This window comes from Panulirus ornatus, chromosome 17 (genome assembly GCF_036320965.1).
Source record: "Panulirus ornatus isolate Po-2019 chromosome 17, ASM3632096v1, whole genome shotgun sequence".
Lineage (NCBI taxonomy): Eukaryota > Metazoa > Arthropoda > Malacostraca > Decapoda > Palinuridae > Panulirus > Panulirus ornatus.
In genome coordinates, this window is record NC_092240.1 from 48,629,055 (window position 1) to 48,651,554 (window position 22,500).

The 22,500-nt window shown below is 43.1% G+C and overlaps 1 protein-coding gene across 1 annotated transcript in view; it reads left to right on the forward strand.

Moving 5' to 3' along the window:
* Nucleotides 1–598: 598 nt before the first annotated feature.
* The window catches only part of LOC139754438 (uncharacterized), a 57,943-nt gene continuing 36,041 nt past the window's right edge, over nt 599–22,500 (forward strand). The window contains exon 1 of the mRNA XM_071671714.1: nt 599–2,096. Coding sequence (XP_071527815.1) covers nt 1,916–2,096 — 181 coding nt within the window. The 5' untranslated portion in view covers nt 599–1,915. The remainder of the gene's footprint in view (nt 2,097–22,500) is intronic.

Here is a 22,500-nt window from a genome sequence, read left to right on the forward strand (position 1 = left end):
TGTGGGGCGACGACGCCGCCGCCACCACGGGCCGCGCGCGCCCGCGGCTCGCAAACCCGCGCGCCGGACGGACAGATATATGTATATTCTTATATCTATTTCCCCCTCCAACTTTTTTTCTTTATATTATATATATACATTTTGAACTCTCTCTCTCTCTCTCTCTCTCTCTCTGGCCGCGACACCCGCTCCGGGCAGCCAGGACCACGGGCGTGGGCGCGCGGGCGTGGGCGCGCGCCCTCGGACACCAGATCAAACCACCTCAGCTGCACAGAAATCCATCGCCACGGCGGAACATGTGAAGCGATAACAGAGATAAGAATTGTGTGTGGCATAGAAACCCGACCATCGTCGCATCTGACGTATAATTAAATATATATATATATATATATATATATATATATATATATATATATATATATATATATATATATATATATATATATATATTTATATTCGTACTTACGCTGGCTGAAGGTGTTATAAACTAGAAAAAATATATAAATATATATATATATATATATATATATATATATATATATATATATATATATATATATATATATCTCACCATTTTCATAAATTTATATCTCAGGATTTGATATATCGGAAACAGATCAAAAAGAAAGAATTGAAGGAAGAGTTTCTGGAGTTTTTAATTAGAAAATATAAATCGTATTCTAGTGTATATGGTTGTCTAGTGTTCACATTCCCTCCTGCGAGTTTTGGGAAAGGGTGGAGGTGGAGGAGGAGGTGGAGCTGGCTGCCTCCCAGGTGGAGGAGGAGGTGGAGCTGGCTGCCTCCCAGGTGGAGGAGGTGGAGGAGCTGGCTGCCTCCCAGGTGGAGGTGAAGGTAGTATAGTTAACCTCCCACACACACACACACAGCAGAAGCCATGAAGATATAGTTTGAACATTGCACGACATTGGCCCAAGTGCACGGTAGACAACAGGTGTCCACGGCAACGGAGGCTATCAACAGGTGTCCACGGCAACGGCGGCTATCAACAGGTGTCCACGGCAACGGCGGCTATCAACAGGTAGCAACGGCAACGGAGGCTATCAACAGGTAGCACCGGCATCGGTGGCTATCAACAGACGGTAACGGAGGCTATCAACAGGTGGCACCGGCAACGGTGGCTATCAACAGACGGATCCACGGCAACGGAGGCTACCAACAGGTAGCAACGGCAACGGAGACTATCAACAGACGGCAACGGAGGCTATCAACAGACGGCAAAGGAGGCTATCAACAGACGGCAACGGAGGCTATCAACAGACGGCAACGGAGGCTATCAACAGGCGTCCACGGCAACGGTTTGAAGACCCTCCCCCCCCCCGTTTTCAAACGGCAAAGGCAGGCAGGCAGGCAGGCAGGCGCGCGCGCGCACCCAGGGACGCATCACCTTTATCCTGCCTGTGTGCTCTCTCTCTCTCTCTCTCTCTCTCTCTCTCTCTCTCTCTCTTGATCTTTCATCTTTTCTTTTTCTCTCTCTTCTTCTCAAGCTGTATAGAAAACGACTCAAGTCCTCAAAATTTCAACCGCCATTTGGCTATCAAGTCCCTCCCTCCCTCCCTCCTTCCTCCTCCACACACTCTCCCTCCCTCCACACACTCTCCCTCCCTCCACACACTCTCCCTCCCTCCCTCCACAGCCCTCCCGTTCCTCCCTCCCCCACCCACCCCTCCTCCAACCTCAGGAGTTGCAATTCGCGAGTCTTAACCCACCTCCCACCCAACCCAACCCACCCCACCAACCCCCGCGCCTGCCCGCGCGCGCGCCCGCCCCCCCACCACTCTCCCTCCTCCCTCACAACGCCTCCTGAAGATGTCGTCCCCGCACGCTGGAGGAGACTAACCAGGTTTTGAGCTCCGCCCGGGGCGGCGGAGGCGGAGGAGGAGGAGGAGAGACTACGATGTGCTCGACCATGGCGCAGGGGAGCCTGGATGGGGGCGCGGCGCCCCCCGCCCGGCCCAGCACGGCGGGGACGACGGAGGTCAAGATGAGGAGGTTCACCCTCCCTAACCTCTTCCTCACCGTCGAGGGACAGGATAAGAAGCTGGAGGAGATCTGTCCCGGCATATATGAGTACACGGGTGAGTCCGGATGCCTAGGTCGGGGTCTGGGTACGTGGGTAGAGGTACATGGGTGAGTCAGGACGCCTGGGTCGGGGTACATGGTAGGTGGGTAGGTGGGTTGAGGTACATGGGTGAGTCAGGACGCAGGGGGGGGGGGGGGTCGAGGTCATGGGTGAGTCAGGAAGCCTGGGTCGGGGTCATGGTAGGTGGGTACGTGGGTAGGTGGGTACGTGGGTAGAGGTACATGGGTGAGTCAGGACGCCTGGGTCGGGGTCATGGTAGGTGGGTACGTGGGTAGGTGGGTACGTGGGTAGAGGTACATGGGTGAGTCAGGACGCCTGGGTCGGGGTCATGGTAGGTGGGTACGTGGGTAGGTGGGTACAGGTACATGGGTGAGTCAGAACGCAGGGGGTCGGGGTACATGGTAGGTGGGTTCGTGGGTAGAGGTCCGTCCACCACTCCTCCACCTCCTCCTCCACCCGGGTGGAGCTAGGTGGATGAGTGAGAACCTCCGGGTGGGTGAACGAGAGAAGGAGGGGGAGGGAGGGGGTGGAGAGTAACAGCAGACAACCTGTGTTATTTCCTGCTTCTGGAGGATTGATGAACACCTAGGGTGTGTCAAGGAGGAGGTGGGGTGGACCAGGTAAGTCAGTCACTGGAAGGTATCTATCATGTAAACAAACGTGGTGGAGATGTTTACGGTAGACAAATGGGTGAAACTCATAGTGGAGATGTTTACGGTAAACAAATGGGTGAAACTCATGGTGATGTTTACGGTAAACAAATGGGTGTAGCTCATGGTACAGATGTTTACGGTAAACAAATGGGTGAAGCTCATGGTGGAGATGTTTACGGTAAACAAATGGGTGTAGCTCATGGTGCAGATGTTTACGGTAAACAAATGGGTGAAGCTCATGGTGGAGATGTTTACGGTAAACAAATGGGTGAAGCTCATGGTGGAGATGTTTACGGTAAACAAATGGGTGTAGCTCATGGTGCAGATGTTTACGGTAAACAAATGGGTGTAGCTCATGGTGCAGATGTTTACGGTAAACAAATGGGTGAAGCTCATGGTGGAGATGTTTACGGTAAACAAATGGGTGTAGCTCGTGGTGGAAATGTTTACGGTAAACAAATGGGTGAAGTTCATGGTGGAGATGTTTACGGTAAACAAATGGATGAAGCTCATGGTGCAGATGTTTACGGTAAACAAATGGATGAAACTCATGGTGGAGATGTTTACGGTAAACAAATGGATGAAACTCATGGTGGAGATGTTTACGGTAAACAAATGGGTGAAGCTCATGGTACAGATGTTTACGGTAAACAAATGGGTGAAGCTCATGGTGCAGATGTTTACGGTAAACAAATGGATGAAACTCATGGTGGAGATGTTTACGGTAAACAAATGGGTGAAACTCATGGGGGAGATGTTTACGGTAAACAAATGGGTGTAGCTCGTGGTGGAGATGTTTACGGTAAACAAATGGGTGAAGCTTGGCCATTCAGAAGCGAGTTACAGAACGTGTATTATCAAACGGCCAACGTAAGGCCATTTCACGGTCGGCTCAAACCATTCGAAACCCTTCAACAGGTGTTTCAGACGGGGTTCCACGTGAGGGATATATGAAACAGTCTCGTACCACTGTTCGAAAACATTCGTCCAAACGTTTCCCAAAAAGTTTCGTGTTCTGTTTGAAAGCTTCGGACATGTGTCTGGGGCAATTTGGTACCAAACATACGAAAGAATTTCAGGGCCAGCGTTCGAGTAAGTTTCCCCCACGAGTGTTTGGAACCGTTTCGTTCAACAGGTGTTCGAGGGTTCGCAAGAGATTCACAGAAGCGTTCGGGATGGTTTGAAGCAAGGACGTGAGTGAATTTTGTAACTGACCCTTCAAATGTAGCAACAATGATATCCAGAGTACAATAATATATATATATATATATATATATATATATATATATATATATATATATATATATATATATATATCCCTGGTGATAGGGGAGAAAGAATACTTGCCACGTATTCCCTGCGTGTCGTACAAGGCGACTAAAAGGGGAGGGAGCGGGAGGCTGGAAATCCTCCCCTCTCATTTCTCTTTTTTTTTTCAATTTTCCAAAAGAAGGAACAGAGAAGGGGGCCAGGTGAGGATATTCCCTCAAAGGCCCAGTCCTCTGTTCTTAACGCTACCTCGCTAACGCAGGAAATGCCGAATAGTTTGAAAGATTTATATATATATATATATATATATATATATATATATATATATATATATATATATATATATATAATTTTCATACTTGATGGCAGTTTCCTGTGCGAGTGAGGTAGCGCCAGGAACTTACAAAGAAAGGCCACATCCGCTCACATCCAATTCTCTCGCTGTCATTTGTAATGCACCGAAACCACAGCTCCCTATCCACATCCAGGCCCCACAGAACTTTCCATGGTTTTACCCATACGCTTCACATGTCCTGGTTCAGTCTATTGACAGCATGTCGGCCCCTGTTTACCACATTGTTCCAATTTATTCTATTCCGTCCACACCTTTCACTCTCCTGTATGTTCAGGTCCCAATCGCTGATAATCTCTTTTACTCCATCTTTCCACCTCCAATTTGATCTCCCACTTCTCCTCGTTCCCTCCACCTCTGACACATATATCCTCTTGGTCAATCTTTCCTCACTCATTCTATCCATGTGCCCAAACCATTTCAAAAACCCTCTTCTGCTCTCTCATCCACACTCATTTTATTACCACACATCTCTCTTACCCTATTATTACTTACTCGATCAAACCACCTCACACCACATATTGTACTCAAACATTTCATTTCCAACACACCCACCCTCCTCCGCACAACCCTATCTATAGCCCATATACTTTGCATCTATATAATACTGCTGGGACAACTATATCTTCAAACTTACCGATTTTTTCCCTCCAAATCTACATTCCGATCTCTCTTTCCACACATTCTTTCAGAGAATCGTGGTGTGTTTCTGCTATGCGAGGGTTCATAAGGTGTTTCTCCTGTGTGAGTGTTCATAAGGTGTTTCTCCTGTGTGAGTGTTCATAAGGTGTTTCCCCTGTGTGAGTGTTCATAAGGTGTTTCTCCTGTGTGAGTGTTCATAAGGTGTTTCCCCTGTGTGAGTGATCATAAGGTGTTTCCCCTGTGTGAGTGATCATAAGGTGTTTCTCCTGTGTGGGTGTTCATAGGGTGTTTCTCCTGTGTGAGTGATCATAAGGTGTTTCCCCTGTGTGAGTGATCATAAGGTGTTTCTCCTGTGTGGGTGATCATAAGGTGTTTCTCCTGTGTGGGTGTTCATAGGGTGTTTCTCCTGTGTGAGTGATCATAAGGTGTTTCCCCTGTGTGAGTGATCATAAGGTGTTTCTCCTGTGTGAGTGTTCATAAGGTGTTTCCCCTGTGTGAGTGATCATAAGGTGTTTCTCCTGTGTGAGTGTTCATAAGGTGTTTCCCCTGTGTGGGTGATCATAAGGTGTTTCTCCTGTGTGAGTGTTCATAAGGTGTTTCCCCTGTGTGGGTGATCATAAGGTGTTTCTCCTGTGTGGGTGATCATAAGGTGTTTCTCCTGTGTGGGTGTTCATAAGGTGTTTCTCCTGTGTGGGTGATCATAAGGTGTTTCTCCTGTGTGAGTGATCATAAGGTGTTTCTCCTGTGTGGGTGATCATAAGGTGTTTCTCCTGTGTGGGTGATCATAAGGTGTTTCCCCTGTGTGGATGATCATAAGGTGTTTCTCCTGTGTGAGTATTCATAAGGTGTTTCTCCTGTGTGGGTGTTCATAAGGTGTTTCTCCTGTGTGGATGATCATAAGGTGTTTCTCCTGTGTGGATGATCATAAGGTGTTTCTCCTGTGTGGGTGATCATAAGGTGTTTCCCCTGTGTGGATGATCATAAGGTGTTTCCCCTGTGTGAGTGATCATAAGGTGTTTCTCCTGTGTGGATGATCATAAGGTGTTTCTCCTGTGTGGGTGATCATAAGGTGTTTCTCCTGTGTGGATGATCATAAGGTGTTTCCCCTGTGTGGGTGATCATAAGGTGTTTCTCCTGTGTGGGTGTTCATAAGGTGTTTCTCCTGTGTGGGTGATCATAAGGTGTTTCTCCTGTGTGGGTGATCATAAGGTGTTTCTCCTGTGTGGATGATCATAAGGTGTTTCTCCTGTGTGGGTGATCATAAGGTGTTTCTCCTGTGTGGGTGATCATAAGGTGTTTCCCCTGTGTGAGTGTTCATAAGGTGTTTCTCCTGTGTGGGTGATCATAAGGTGTTTCCCCTGTGTGGGTGATCATAAGGTGTTTCCCCTGTGTGGGTGATCATAAGGTGTTTCCCCTGTGTGGGTGATCATAAGGTGTTTCCCCTGTGTGGGTGATCATAAGGTGTTTCCCCTGTGTGGATGATCATAAGGTGTTTCTCCTGTGTGGGTGATCATAAGGTGTTTCTCCTGTGTGGGTGATCATAAGGTGTTTCCCTGTGTGGGTGATCATAAGGTGTTTCCCCTGTGTGGATGATCATAAGGTGTTTCTCCTGTGTGGGTGATCATAAGGTGTTTCTCCTGTGTGGGTGATCATAAGGTGTTTCCCCTGTGTGGGTGATCATAAGGTGTTTCTCCTGTGTGGGTGATCATAAGGTGTTTCCCCTGTGTGGGTGATCATAAGGTGTTTCTCCTGTGTGGGTGATCATAAGGTGTTTCTCCTGTGTGGGTGATCATAAGGTGTTTCTCCTGTGTGGGTGATCATAAGGTGTTTCCCCTGTGTGGGTGATCATAAGGTGTTTCCCCTGTGTGGGTGATCATAAGGTGTTTCTCCTGTGTGGGTGATCATAAGGTGTTTCTCCTGTGTGGGTGATCATAAGGTGTTTCCCCTGTGTGGGTGATCATAAGGTGTTTCTCCTGTGTGGGTGATCATAAGGTGTTTCTCCTGTGTGGGTGTTCATAAGGTGTTTCTCCTGTGTGGGTGATCATAAGGTGTTTCTCCTGTGTGGGTGATCATAAGGTGTTTCCCCTGTGTGGATGATCATAAGGTGTTTCTCCTGTGTGGGTGATCATAAGGTGTTTCTCCTGTGTGGGTGATCATAAGGTGTTTCCCCTGTGTGGGTGATCATAAGGTGTTTCTCCTGTGTGGGTGATCATAAGGTGTTTCCCCTGTGTGGGTGATCATAAGGTGTTTCTCCTGTGTGGGTGATCATAAGGTGTTTCCCTGTGTGAGTATCATAAGGGGTTTCTCCTGTGTGAGTGTTCATAAGGTGTTTCTCCTGTGCTGGATGATCATAAGGTGTTTCTCCTGTGTGGGTTGATCATAAGGTGTTTTCCTGTGTGGGTGATCAATAAGTGTTTCCCCTGTCTTGGTTTGGGTGATTATGAGGTGTTTCTCCTGTGTGGGTGATCATAAGGTGTTTCCCCTGTGTGGGTGATCATTAGGTGTTTCTCCTGTGTGGGTGATCATAAGGTGTTTCTTACTGTGTGGGTGATCATAAGGTGTTTCCCTGTGTGGATGATCATAAGGGTCTTTATCTGTGATGGGTGATCATAAGGTGTTTCTCCTGTGGTGGATGATCATAAGGTGTTTCTCCTGTGTGGGTGATCATAAGGTGTTTCTCCTGTGTGGGTGATCATAAGGTGTTTCTCCTGTGTGGGTGATCATAAGGTGTTTCCCCTGTGTGGGTGATCATAAGGTGTTTCTCCTGTGTGAGTGATCATAAGGTGTTTCTCCTGTGTGGGTGATCATAAGGTGTTTCTCCTGTGTGGTGTTCATAAGGTGCTTTCCCCTGTGTGGGTGATCATAAGGTGTTTCTCCTGTGTGGGTGATCATAAGGTGTTTCTCCTGTGTGGGTGTTCATAAGGTGTTTCTCCTGTGTGGGTGATCATAAGGTGTTTCTCCTGTGTGGGTGATCATAAGGTGTTTCTCCTGTGTGAGTGATCATAAGGTGTTTCTCCTGTGTGGGTGATCATAAGGTGTTTCTCCTGTGTGGATGATCATAAGGTGTTTCTCCTGTGTGGGTGATCATAAGGTGTTTCTCCTGTGTGGGTGATCATAAGGTGTTTCTCCTGTGTGGTGATCATAAGGTGTTTCTCCTGTGTGGAGTGATCATAAGGTGTTTCTCCTGTGTGGGTGATCATAAGGTGTTTCTCCTGTGTGGGTGATCATAAGGTGTTTCTCCTGTGTGGGTGATCATAAGGTGTTTCTCCTGTGTGGGTGATCATAAGGTGTTTCTCCTGTGTGGGTGATCATAAGGTGTTTCTCCTGTGTGGGTGATCATAAGGTGTTTCTCCTGTGTGGGATGATCATAAGGTGTTTCCCTGTGTGGATGATCATAAGGTGTTTCTCCTGTGTGGAGTGATCATAAGGTGTTTCCCTGTGTGGGTGATCATAAGGTGTTTCCCCTGTGTGGGTGATCATAAGGTGTTTCTCCTGTGTGGGTGATCATAAGGTGTTTCCCCTGTGTGGGTGATCATAAGGTGTTTCCCCTGTGTGGGTGATCATAAGGTGTTTCTCCTGTGTGGGTGATCATAAGGTGTTTCCCCTGTGTGGGTGATCATAAGGTGTTTCCCCTGTGTGGGTGATCATAAGGTGTTTCTCCTGTGTGGGTGATCATAAGGTGTTTCCCCTGTGTGGGTGATCATAAGGTGTTTCCCCTGTGTGGGTGATCATAAGGTGTTTCTCCCTGTGTGGGTGATCATAAGTGTTTCCCCTGTGTGGGTGATCATAAGGTGTTTCCCCTGTGTGGGTGATCATAAGGTGTTTCTCCTGTGTGGGTGATCATAAGGTGTTTCTCCTGTGTGGGTGATCATAAGGTGTTTCCCCTGTGTGGGTGATCATAAGGTGTTTCCCCTGTGTGGGTGATCATAAGGTGTTTCTCCTGTGTGGGTGATCATAAGGTGTTTCCCCTGTGTGGGTGATCATAAGGTGTTTCCCCTGTGTGGTGATCATAAGGTGTTTCTCCTGTGTGAGGGGTGATCATAAGGTGTTTCTCCTGTGTGGGTGATCATAAGGTGTTTCTCCTGTGTGGGTGATCATAAGGTGTTTCCCTGGTGGGTGATCATAAGGTGTTTCTCCTGTGTGGGTGATCATAAGGTGTTTCCCTGTGTGGGTGATCATAAGGTGTTTCCCCTGTGTGGGTGATCATAAGGTGTTTCCCTGTGTGGATGATCATAAGGTGTTTCTCCTGTGTGGGTGATCATAAGGTGTTTCCCCTGTGTGGGTGATCATAAGGTGTTTCCCCTGTGTGGGTGATCATAAGGTGTTTCTCCTGTGTGGGTGATCATAAGGTGTTTCCCCTGTGTGGGTGATCATAAGGTGTTTCTCCTGTGTGAGTGATCATAAGGTGTTTCTCCTGTGTGGGTGATCATAAGGTGTTTTCCTGTGTGAGTGATCATAAGGTGTTTCTCCTGTGTGGGTGATCATAAGGTGTTTCTCCTGTGTGAGTGATCATAAGGTGTTTCTCCTGTGTGGGTGATCATAAGGTGTTTCTCCTGTGTGGGTGATCATAAGGTGTTTCCCCTGTGTGAGTGTTCATAAGGTGTTTCTCCTGTGTGGGTGATCATAAGGTCTTTCTCCCTGTGTGAGTGTTCATAAGGTGTTTCCCCTGTGTGAGTGTTCATAAGGTGTACTCATAAGACATTAACATCTGTATAATCCAGTAATCATCACTTTCAATTCGAGACATTCCCAAAAAATTTCCCTTCGGAGCGCTGGTCAACAAAGAAATGCCTTTCTGGGCAATAAGAAATACAGAGATTAATTTCTGGACAATGGTCCACAGAGGGTACCTTTGCGGGTACTGATGCAAAAGGGAGAGATGCCTTTTCAGAGCAAAGGATCAATGAAGAGGTCCTTTCAGAGAAGAGGGGGATGAGTTTCGAACGGTCATTAAAACAGGAGCTGAAAGATGTTGTTTGGATAAGATCCGACTGACGTGGACTCACGAGTGTAGTAAAAACTCCCTCCCCGAAACGTACAAAGACATAGTCAGACACACAGACACAAGATATATGTTTATGATTAGAAATATATATATATATATTTTAACCAAAAATGTATATATATTTACGAATATAGTTCATATGAACGCGCTCTTTCATAGAACATACAAACCTTCCAACAGCCAGGATCGAACCCGGGACCCTTGTGCAACAGACGGGAGCGCTACCGCACGGCTATGATCGCCCCTAATAGGGAAATGACTATTCGAATACTATGTACTCGAATACCCTTCGTCTCACGTTGGTGAGCAACGGGGTCTACACCGGTCATTTCCCATCAGGCTCACACAGCCAGCAGATAGCATTTTACTGAACCTAACTGGTTGTACAACGCGGAGATATATACATACGAATATAGTGCATTTAAAGGGCCATCATAGCCTAGCATTAATGCTCCCGCCTGATATGCAGGGATCCTGGTTTCGATCCTGGCTGCTGGAGGTTTGTATGTTATATATATATAATATATATATATATATATATATATATATATATATATATATATATATATATATATATATTGGAAAGGATCACAATTTTGCGCGTGATCAAGTATATTTCTATGAGTCCACGGGGAAAATGAAACACGTTAAGTTCCCAAGTGCACTTTCGTGTAATAATCACATCATCAGGAGAAACACAAGAGAGAAATATAACAGTCACTTGATATGCAACGAAGAGACGTAGCTGGGACGCCATTTAGTAAACGAGCGTATCATAACCTTATTATGTGGACAACAAGGTGAATTGTTTACAAATTTTATCAACAATAAAGTTATCCAATTTGTATAGACCTTCACTAATATTAAGGTTATAATTCTTTGTGTATTTAATCATAGAAGATCCAATGATATTTCTCTTGGTGATAGAGTTAGAGTTGATGACCGAGATGGCGTTACTCCAGTCAATACAATGATCATAGTTTTAACGTGATTAAACAAGGCATTTGATTTTGTCCCGTTCTTATACTATACTTATGTTGCTTAATGTAAATGTCGCCTTTAGCAACAATAATACTATAAAGAATATCTTAATCAGGAATTCACCAGAAAATTCTCCTGGATGCATCTATAAAGTGCCATGTAGAGATTGTGATAAGTTTTATGTTGTCAGACTGGTAAGGATCTTTCTGTTAGACTTAAGCAACATAAATATAGTATAAGAACGGGACAAGAATCAAATGCCTTGTTTAATCACGTTAAAACTATGATCATTGTATTGACTGGAGTAATGCCATCTCAGTTATTAACTCTAACTCCACGAGAAATATCATTGAATCTTCTATGATTAAATACACAAAGAATTATAACCTTAATATTAGTGAAGGTCTATACAAATTGGATAACTTTATTGTTGATAAAATTTGTAAACAATTCACCTTGTCCACATAATAAGGTTATGATACGCTCGTTTACCAAATGGCGTCCCAGCTACGTCTCTTCGTTGTATATCAACTGACTGTTATATTTCTCTCTTGTGTCTCCCCTGATGATGTGATTATTACACGAAAGTGCACTTGGGAACTTATCGCGTTTCATTCTTCCCCGTGGACTCATAGGAATATATATGATCACGCGCAAAACTGTGATCCTTTCCAGTATATATATATATATATATATATATATATATATATATATATATATATATATATATATATATATATATATTTCATACTATTAGCCATTTCCCGCATATATATATATATATATATATATATATATATATATATATATATATATATATATATATATATATATACATATATATATATATATATATATATATATATATATATATATATATATATATATATATATATATATATAAATATATATATATATATATATATATATATATATATATATATATATATATATATATATATAAGCGAGATATACAAAAGTATACTTATGTAAGTAGGAGACATGGCCAGAGAGCGTTATTGGATTACGTGTTAATTGACAGGCGCGCGAAAGAGAGACTTTTGGATGTTAATGTGCTGAGAGGTGCAACTGGAGGGATGTCTGATCATTATCTTGTGGAGGCTAAGGTGAAGATTTGTATGGGTTTTCAGAAAAGAAGAGTGAATGTTGGGGTGAAGAGGGTGGTGAGAGTAAGTGAGCTTGGGAAGGAGACTTGTGTGAGGAAGTACCAGGAGAGACTGAGTACAGAATGGAAAAAGGTGAGAACAATGGAAGTAAGGGGAGTGGGGGAGGAATGGGATGTATTTAGGGAATCAGTGATGGATTGCGCAAAAGATGCTTGTGGCATGAGAAGAGTGGGAGGTGGGTTGATTAGAAAGGGTAGTGAGTGGTGGGATGAAGAAGTAAGAGTATTAGTGAAAGAGAAGAGAGAGGCATTTGGACGATTTTTGCAGGGAAAAAATGCAATTGAGTGGGAGATGTATAAAAGAAAGAGACAGGAGGTCAAGAGAAAGGTGCAAGAGGTGAAAAAAAGGGCAAATGAGAGTTGGGGTGAGAGAGTATCATTAAATTTTAGGGAGAATAAAAAGATGTTCTGGAAGGAGGTAAATAAAGTGCGTAAGACAAGGGAGCAAATGGGAACTTCAGTGAAGGGCGCAAATGGGGAGGTGATAACAAGTAGTGGTGATGTGAGAAGGAGATGGAGTGAGTATTTTGAAGGTTTGTTGAATGTGTTTGATGATAGAGTGGCAGATATAGGGTGTTTTGGTCGAGGTGGTGTGCAAAGTGAGAGGGTTAGGGAAAATGATTTGGTAAACAGAGAAGAGGTAGTAAAAGCTTTGCGGAAGATGAAAGCCGGCAAGGCAGCAGGTTTGGATGGTATTGCAGTGGAATTTATTAAAAAAGGGGGTGACTGTATTGTTGACTGGTTGGTAAGGTTATTTAATGTATGTATGACTCATGGTGAGGTGCCTGAGGATTGGCGGAATGCGTGCATAGTGCCATTGTACAAAGGCAAAGGGGATAAGAGTGAGTGCTCAAATTACAGAGGTATAAGTTTGTTGAGTATTCCTGGTAAATTATATGGGAGGGTATTGATTGAGAGGGTGAAGGCATGTACAGAGCATCAGATTGGGGAAGAGCAGTGTGGTTTCAGAAGTGGTAGAGGATGTGTGGATCAGGTGTTTGCTTTGAAGAATGTATGTGAGAAATACTTAGAAAAGCAAATGGATTTGTATGTAGCATTTATGGATCTGGAGAAGGAATATGATAGAGTTGATAGAGATGCTCTGTGGAAGGTATTAAGAATATATGGTGTGGGAGGCAAGTTGTTAAAAGCAGTGAAAAGTTTTTATCGAGGATGTAAGGCATGTGTACGTGTAGGAAGAGAGGAAAGTGATTGGTTCTCAGTGAATGTAGGTTTGCGGCAGGGGTGTGTGATGTCTCCATGGTTGTTTAATTTGTTTATGGATGGGGTTGTTAGGGAGGTAAATGCAAGAGTTTTGGAAAGAGGGGCAAGTATGAAGTCTGTTGGGGATGAGAGAGCTTGGGAAGTGAGTCAGTTGTTGTTCGCTGATGATACAGCGCTGGTGGCTGATTCATGTGAGAAACTGCAGAAGCTGGTGACTGAGTTTGGTAAAGTGTGTGGAAGAAGAAAGTTAAGAGTAAATGTGAATAAGAGCAAGGTTATTAGGTACAGTAGGGTTGAGGGTCAAGTCAATTGGGAGGTGAGTTTGAATGGAGAAAAACTGGAGGAAGTGAAGTGTTTTAGATATCTGGGAGTGGATCTGGCAGCGGATGGAACCATGGAAGCGGAAGTGGATCATAAGTTTTTATCGAGGATGTAAGGCATGTGTACGTGTAGGAAGAGAGGAAAGTGATTGGTTCTCAGTGAATGTAGGTTTGCGGCAGGGGTGTGTGATGTCTCCATGGTTGTTTAATTTGTTTATGGATGGGGTTGTTAGGGAGGTGAATGCAAGAGTTTTGGAAAGAGGGGCAGGTATGAAGTCTGTTGGGGATGAGAGAGCTTGGGAAGTGAGTCAGTTGTTGTTCGCTGATGATACAGCGCTGGTGGCTGATTCATGTGAGAAACTGCAGAAGCTGGTGACTGAGTTTGGTAAAGTGTGTGAAAGAAGAAAGTTAAGAGTAAATGTGAATAAGAGCAAGGTTATTAGGTACAGTAGGGTTGAGGGTCAAGTCAATTGGGAGGTGAGTTTGAATGGAGAAAAACTGGAGGAAGTGAAGTGTTTTAGATATCTGGGAGTGGATCTGGCAGCGGATGGAAACATGGAAGCGGAAGTGGATCATAAGGTGGGGGAGGGGGCGAAAATTCTGGGAGCCTTGAAGAATGTGTGGAAGTCGAGAACATTATCTCGGAAAGCAAAAATGGGTATGTTTGAAGGAATAGTGGTTCCAACAATGTTGTATGGTTGCGAGGCGTGGGCTATGGATAGAGTTGTGCGCAGGAGGATGGATGTGCTGGAAATGAGATGTTTGAGGACAATGTGTGGTGTGAGGTGGTTTGATCGAGTAAGCAATAATAGGGTAAGAGAGATGTGTGGAAATAAAAAGAGCGTGGTTGAGAGAGCAGAAGAGGGTGTTTTGAAATGGTTCGGGCACATGGAGAGAATGAGTGAGGAAAGATTGACCAAGAGGATATATGTGTCGGAGGTGGAGGGAACGAGAAGAGGGAGACCAAATTGGAGGTGGAAAGATGGAGTGAAAAAGATTTTGTGTGATCGGGGCCTGAACATGCAGGAGGGTGAAAGGAGGGCAAGGAATAGAGTGAATTGGAGCGATGTGGTATACCGGGGTTGACGTGCTGTCAGTGGATTGAATCAAGGCATGTGAAGCGTCTGGGGTAAACCATGGAAAGCTGTGTAGGTATGTATATTTGCGTGTGTGGACGTATGTATATACATGTGTATGGGGGGGGGTTGGGCCATTTCTTTCGTCTGTTTCCTTGCGCTACCTCGCAAACGCGGGAGACAGCGACAAAGCAAAAAAAGAAAAAAAAAATATACACACATCCCCATAGCATCATAAACAGGTAGGATAACGTGTGTAACTTGATGCAGTGTTCAATTCATGTCATTAATCCAAGTTTAGGGGCCAACCATTAACCTGTTCTCGTCTCTGTGATTACAAGCAATTACACGTTAACGAATCATTAATTACCACCAGCTACCCCCCCCCCCCTGGGGGGAGGGAGGGGGGGTGTGTGTACTGTTACGAGAGAGAGAGAGAGAGAGAGAGAGAGAGAGAGAGAGAGAGAGAGAGAGAGAGAAACTATACGCTTAGAAATATCATGAAAGGAAAGAGAGAAAAAAAGGAAAAAAAAATTGAACCAGAAGAGGCTGAGGAAGGGGGGGGGGGAAATAATAATGACAGTAATCCCCGCTTGGCAACCCCATCACGCAAGGGGAGGGGGGGAGAAAGGGGGGTTAGGGGGTGGCGTGTGAATAGGGTCGTGGTACCAGGGCGTATCCCACACACACACACACACACACACACACACACGAACCCATTGGGCCAAAAGCCATCAACTGGTCAAAGGAGGGAACCCTTGTTTTGCCCACCTCCTTGACGGTGTGACCTCGCCAGAATGGAAAGGTCAAATCATCCCTGTACAAGCTAATGACCCTCATTAACTATCAAAATGAAAGGTCAAATCATCCCATACAAGCTAATGACCCTCATTAACTATCGAAATGAAAGGTCCAATCATCCCTGTACAAGCTAATGACCCTCATTAACTATCAAAATGAAAGGTCCAATCATCCCTGTACAAGCTAATGACCCTCATTAACTATCAAAATGAAAGGTCCAATCATCCCATACAAGCTAATGACCCTCATTAACTATCAAAATGAAAGGTCAAATCATCCCTGTACAAGCTAATGACCCTCATTAACTATCGAAATGAAAGGTCCAATCATCCCTGTACAAGCTAATGACCCTCATTAACTATCAAAATGAAAGGTCCAATCATCCCATACAAGCTAATGACCCTCATTAACTATCAAAATGAAAGGTCAAATCATCCCTGTACAAGCTAATGACCCTCATTAACTATCGAAATGAAAGGTCCAATCATCCCTGTACAAGCTAATGACCCTCATTAACTATCGAAATGAAAGGTCCAATCATCCCTGTACAAGCTAATGACCCTCATTAACTATCGAAATGAAAGGTCCAATCATCCCATACAAGCTAATGACCCTCATTAACTATCAAAATGAAAGGTCCAATCATCCCTGTACAAGCTAATGACCCTCATTAACTATCAAAATGAAAGGTCCAATCATCCCATACAAGCTAATGACCCTCATTAACTATCAAAATGAAAGGTCCAATCATCCCATACAAGCTAATGACCCTCATTAACTATCAAAATGAAAGGTCCAATCATCCCTGTACAAGCTAATGACCCTCATTAACTATCAAAATGAAAGGTCCAATCATCCCTGTACAAGCTAATGACCCTCATTAACTATCAAAATGAAAGGTCCAATCATCCCATACAAGCTAATGACCCTCATTAACTATCAAAATGAAAGGTCCAATCATCCCTGTACAAGCTAATGACCCTCATTAACTATCGAAATGAAAGGTCCAATCATCCCTGTACAAGCTAATGACCCTCATTAACTATCAAAATGAAAGGTCCAATCATCCCATACAAGCTAATGACCCTCATTAACTATCGAAATGAAAGGTCCAATCATCCCTGTACAAGCTAATGACCCTCATTAACTATCAAAATGAAAGGTCCAATCATCCCTGTACAAGCTAATGACCCTCATTAACTATCGAAATGAAAGGTCCAATCATCCCTGTACAAGCTAATGACCCTCATTAACTATCGAAATGAAAGGTCCAATCATCCCTGTACAAGCTAATGACCCTCATTAACTATCGAAATGAAAGGTCCAATCATCCCATACAAGCTAATGACCCTCATTAACTATCAAAATGAAAGGTCCAATCATCCCATACAAGCTAATGACCCTCATTAACTATCAAAATGAAAGGTCCAATCATCCCTGTACAAGCTAATGACCCTCATTAACTATCAAAATGAAAGGTCCAATCATCCCATACAAGCTAATGACCCTCATTAACTATCAAAATGAAAGGTCCAATCATCCCTGTACAAGCTAATGACCCTCATTAACTATCAAAATGAAAGGTCCAATCATCCCTGTACAAGCTAATGACCCTCATTAACTATCAAAATGAAAGGTCCAATCATCCCTGTACAAGCTAATGACCCTCATTAACTATCAAAATGAAAGGTCCAATCATCCCATACAAGCTAATGACCCTCATTAACTATCAAAATGAAAGGTCCAATCATCCCTGTACAAGCTAATGACCCTCATTAACTATCAAAATGAAAGGTCCAATCATCCCATACAAGCTAATGACCCTCATTAACTATCAAAATGAAAGGTCCAATCATCCCATACAAGCTAATGACCCTCATTAACTATCAAAATGAAAGGTCCAATCATCCCTGTACAAGCTAATGACCCTCATTAACTATCAAAATGAAAGGTCCAATCATCCCTGTACAAGCTAATGACCCTCATTAACTATCAAAATGAAAGGTCAAATCATCCCATACAAGCTAATGACCCTCATTAACTATCAAAATGAAAGGTCCAATCATCCCTGTACAAGCTAATGACCCTCATTAACTATCAAAATGAAAGGTCAAATCATCCCATACAAGCTAATGACCCTCATTAACTATCAAAATGAAAGGTCCAATCATCCCTGTACAAGCTAATGACCCTCATTAACTATCAAAATTAAAGGTCAAATCATCCCATACAAGCTAATGACCCTCATTAACTATCAAAATGAAAGGTCCAATCATCCCTGTACAAGCTAATGAGAGAGAGAGAGAGAGAGAGAGAGAGAGAGAGAGAGAGAGAGAGAGAGAGAGAACGAATGTGGCCTTTGTTGTCTTTTCCTAGCGCTACTTCGCACGCATGCGGGGGACAGCGACAAAGTATAATAATAAAACAATATATATATATATATATATATATATATATATATATATATATATATATATATATATATATATATATATACATTGCGAGTTGTAATTTGCATATGGACTTCATATTGCGTTGTATTAATTAATCTTTGGCTACATACTTGAATTCCTCCTAATCCACGAGGGGAAAATGAAACACATTAATTCCCAAGTGCACTTTCGTGTAATAATCACATCATCAGGGGAGACGCAAGAGAGAAATATAACAGTCAGTTGATATACAACGAAGAGACGTAGCTAGGACGCCATTTAGTAAACAAGTAATTGTCCAAGACAGACAACGAGCGTATCATAACCTTATTATGTGGACAACAAGGTGAATTGTTTACAACTTTTATCAACAATAAAGTTATCCAATTTGTATAGACCTTCACTAATATTAAGGTTATAATTCTTTGTGTATTTAATCATAGAAGATTCAATGATATTTCTCTTGGTGATAGAGTTAGAGTTGATCGTGGAGTTAGAGTTAATAACTGAGATGGCATTACTCCAGTCAATACAATGATCATAGTTTTAACGTGATCAAACAAGGCATTTGATTCTTGTCCCGTTCTTATACTATATTTATGTTGCTTAAGTCTAACAGAAAGATCCTTACCAGTCTGACCAACATAAAACTTATCACAATCTCTACATGGCACTTTATAGATGCATCCAGGAGAATTTTCTGGTGAATTCCTGATTAAGATATTCTTTATAGTATTATTGTTGCTGAAGGCAAAATTTACATTAAAGGATTTAAGCAACATAGGAAGTAAAGTGAAATTATTATTAAAAGGGAGAACTAAAAGATTATTAGTGTCAATGGGAGGTTTGGGCTCAACTCTTTAAAATGATTTCTTTGCTAACTTAATTATGATCAGTGTATTGACTGGAGTAAGGCAATCTCAGTTATTAACTTTAACTCTATTACCAAGAAAAATATCATTGAATCTTCTATTATTAAATACACAAAGAATTATAATCTTAATATTAGTGCTGGTCTATACAAATTAGATAACTTTATTTTTGATAAGATTTGTAAAATGATAAGTTTATGAACTCTCGTTGTATGTCTTGGACAATCACATGTTTACCAAATGGCGTCCTAGCTTCGTCTCTTCGTTGTATATCAACTGACTGTTATATTTCTCTATTGTGTCTCTCCTGATGATGTGATTATGACACGAAAGTGCACTTGGCAACTTATCGTGTTTCATTTTCCCCCGTGGACTCATAGGAATATACTTGATCACGCGCAAAATTGTGATCCTTTCCAATATATATATATATATATATATATATATATATATATATATATATATATATATATTATTTTTTTTTTTATTATACTTTGTCGCTGTCTCCCGCGTTTGCGAGGTAGCGCAAGGAAACAGACGAAAGAAATGGCCCAACCCCCCCCATACACATGTATATACATACGTCCACACACGCAAATATACATACCTACACAGCTTTCCATGGTTTACCCCAGACGCTTCACATGCCTTGATTCAATCCACTGACAGCACGTCAACCCCGGTATACCACATCGCTCCAATTCACTCTATTCCTTGCCCTCCTTTCACCCTCCTGCATGTTCAGGCCCCGATCACACAAAATCTTTTTCACTCCATCTTTCCACCTCCAATTTGGTCTCCCTCTTCTCCTCGTTCCCTCCACCTCCGACACATATATCCTCTTGGTCAATCTTTCCTCACTCATTCTCTCCATGTGCCTAAACCACTTCAAAACACCCTCTTCTGCTCTCTCAACCACGCTCTTTTTATTTCCACACATCTCTCTTACCCTTACGTTACTCACTCGATCAAACCACCTCACACCACACATTGTCCTCAAACATCTCATTTCCAGCACATCCATCCTCCTGCGCACAACTCTATCCATAGTCCACGCCTCGCAACCATACAACATTGTTGGAACCACTATTCCTTCAAACATACCCATTTTTGCTTTCCGAGATAATGTTCTCGACTTCCACACATTCTTCAAGGCCCCCAGAATTTTCGCCCCCTCCCCCACCCTATGATCCACTTCCGCTTCCATGGTTCCATCCGCTGCCAGATCCACTCCCAGATATCTAAAACACTTCACTTCCTCCAGTTTTTCTCCATTCAAACTCACCTCCCAATTGACTTGACCCTCAACCCTACTGTACCTAATAACCTTGCTCTTATTCACATTTACTCTTAACTTTCTTCTTCCACACACTTTACCAAACTCAGTCACCAGCTTCTGCAGTTTCTCACATGAATCAGCCACAAGCGCTGTATCATCAGCGAACAACAACTGACTCACTTCCCAAGCTCTCTCATCCCCAACAGACTTCATACTTGCCCCTCTTTCCAAAACTCTTGCATTTACCTCCCTAACAACCCCATCCATAAACAAATTAAACAACCATGGAGACATCACACACCCCTGCCGCAAACCTACATTCACTGAGAACCAATCACTTTCCTCTCTTCCTACACGTACACATGCCTTACATCCTCGATAAAAACTTTTCACTGCTTCTAACAACTTTCCTCCCACACCATATATTCTTAATACCTTCCACAGAGCATCTCTATCAACTCTATCATATGCCTTCTCCAGATCCATAAATGCTACATACAAATCCATTTGCTTTTCTAAGTATTTCTCACATACATTCTTCAAAGCAAACACCTGATCCACACATCCTCTACCACTTCTGAAACCACACTGCTCTTCCCCAATCTGATGCTCTGTACATGCCTTCACCCTCTCAATCAATACCCTCCCATATAATTTACCAGGAATACTCAACAAACTTATACCTCTGTAATTTGAGCACTCACTCTTATCCCCTTTGCCTTTGTACAATGGCACTATGCACGCATTCCGCCAATCCTCAGGCACCTCACCATGAGTCATACATACATTAAATAACCTTACCAACCAGTCAACAATACAGTCACCCCCTTTTTTAATAAATTCCACTGCAATACCATCCAAACCTGCTGCCTTGCCGGCTTTCATCTTCCGCAAAGCTTTCACTACCTCTTCTCTGTTTACCAAATCATTTTCCCTAACCCTCTCACTTTGCACACCACCTCGACCAAAACACCCTATATCTGCCACTCTATCATCAAACACATTCAACAAACCTTCAAAATACTCACTCCATCTCCTTCTCACATCACCACTACTTGTTATCACCTCCCCATTTGCGCCCTTCACTGAAGTTCCCATTTGCTCCCTTGTCTTACGCACTTTATTTACCTCCTTCCAGAACATCTTTTTATTCTCCCTAAAATTTAATGATACTCTCTCACCCCAACTCTCATTTGCCCTCTTTTTCACCTCTTGCACCTTTCTCTTGACCTCCTGTCTCTTTCTTTTATACATCTCCCACTCAATTGCATTTTTTCCCTGCAACAATCGTCCAAATGCCTCTCTCTTCTCTTTCACTAATACTCTTACTTCTTCATCCCACCACTCACTACCCTTTCTAATCAACCCACCTCTCACTCTTCTCATGCCACAAGCATCTTTTCCGCAATCCATCACTGATTCCCTAAATACATCCCATTCCTCCCCCACTCCCCTTACTTCCATTGTTCTCACCTTTTTCCATTCTGTACTCAGTCTCTCCTGGTACTTCCTCACACAGGTCTCCTTCCCAAGCTCACTTACTCTCACCACCCTCTTCACCCCAACATTCACTCTTCTTTTCTGAAAACCCATACAAATCTTCACCTTAGCCTCCACAAGATAATGATCAGACATCCCTCCAGTTGAACCTCTCAGCACATTAACATCCAAAAGTCTCTCTTTCGCACGCCTGTCAATTAACACGTAATCCAATTACGCTCTCTGGCCATCTCTCCTACTTACATAAGTATACTTATGTATATCTCGCTTTTTAAACCAGGTATTCCCAATCATCAGTCCTTTTTCAGCACATAAATCTACAAGCTCTTCACCATTTCCATTTACAACACTGAACACCCCATGTACACCAATTATTCCCTCAACTGCCACATTACTCACCTTTGCATTCAAATCACCCATCACTATAGCCCGGTCTCGTGCATCAAAACCACTAACACACTCATTCAGCTGCTCCCAAAACACTTGCATCTCATGATCTTTCTTCTCATGCCCGGGTGCATATGCACCAATAATCACCCACCTCTCTCCATCAACTTTCAGTTTTACCCATATTAATCGAGAATTTACTTTCTTACATTCTATCACATACTCCCACAACTCCTGTTTCAGGAGTATTGCTACTCCTTCCCTTGCTCTTGTCCTCTCACTAACCCCTGACTTTACTCCCCAGACATTCCCAAACCACTCTTCCCCTTTACCCTTGAGCTTCGTTTCACTCAGAGCCAAAACATCCAGGTTCCTTTCCTCAAACATACTACCTATCTCTCCTTTTTTCACATCTTGGTT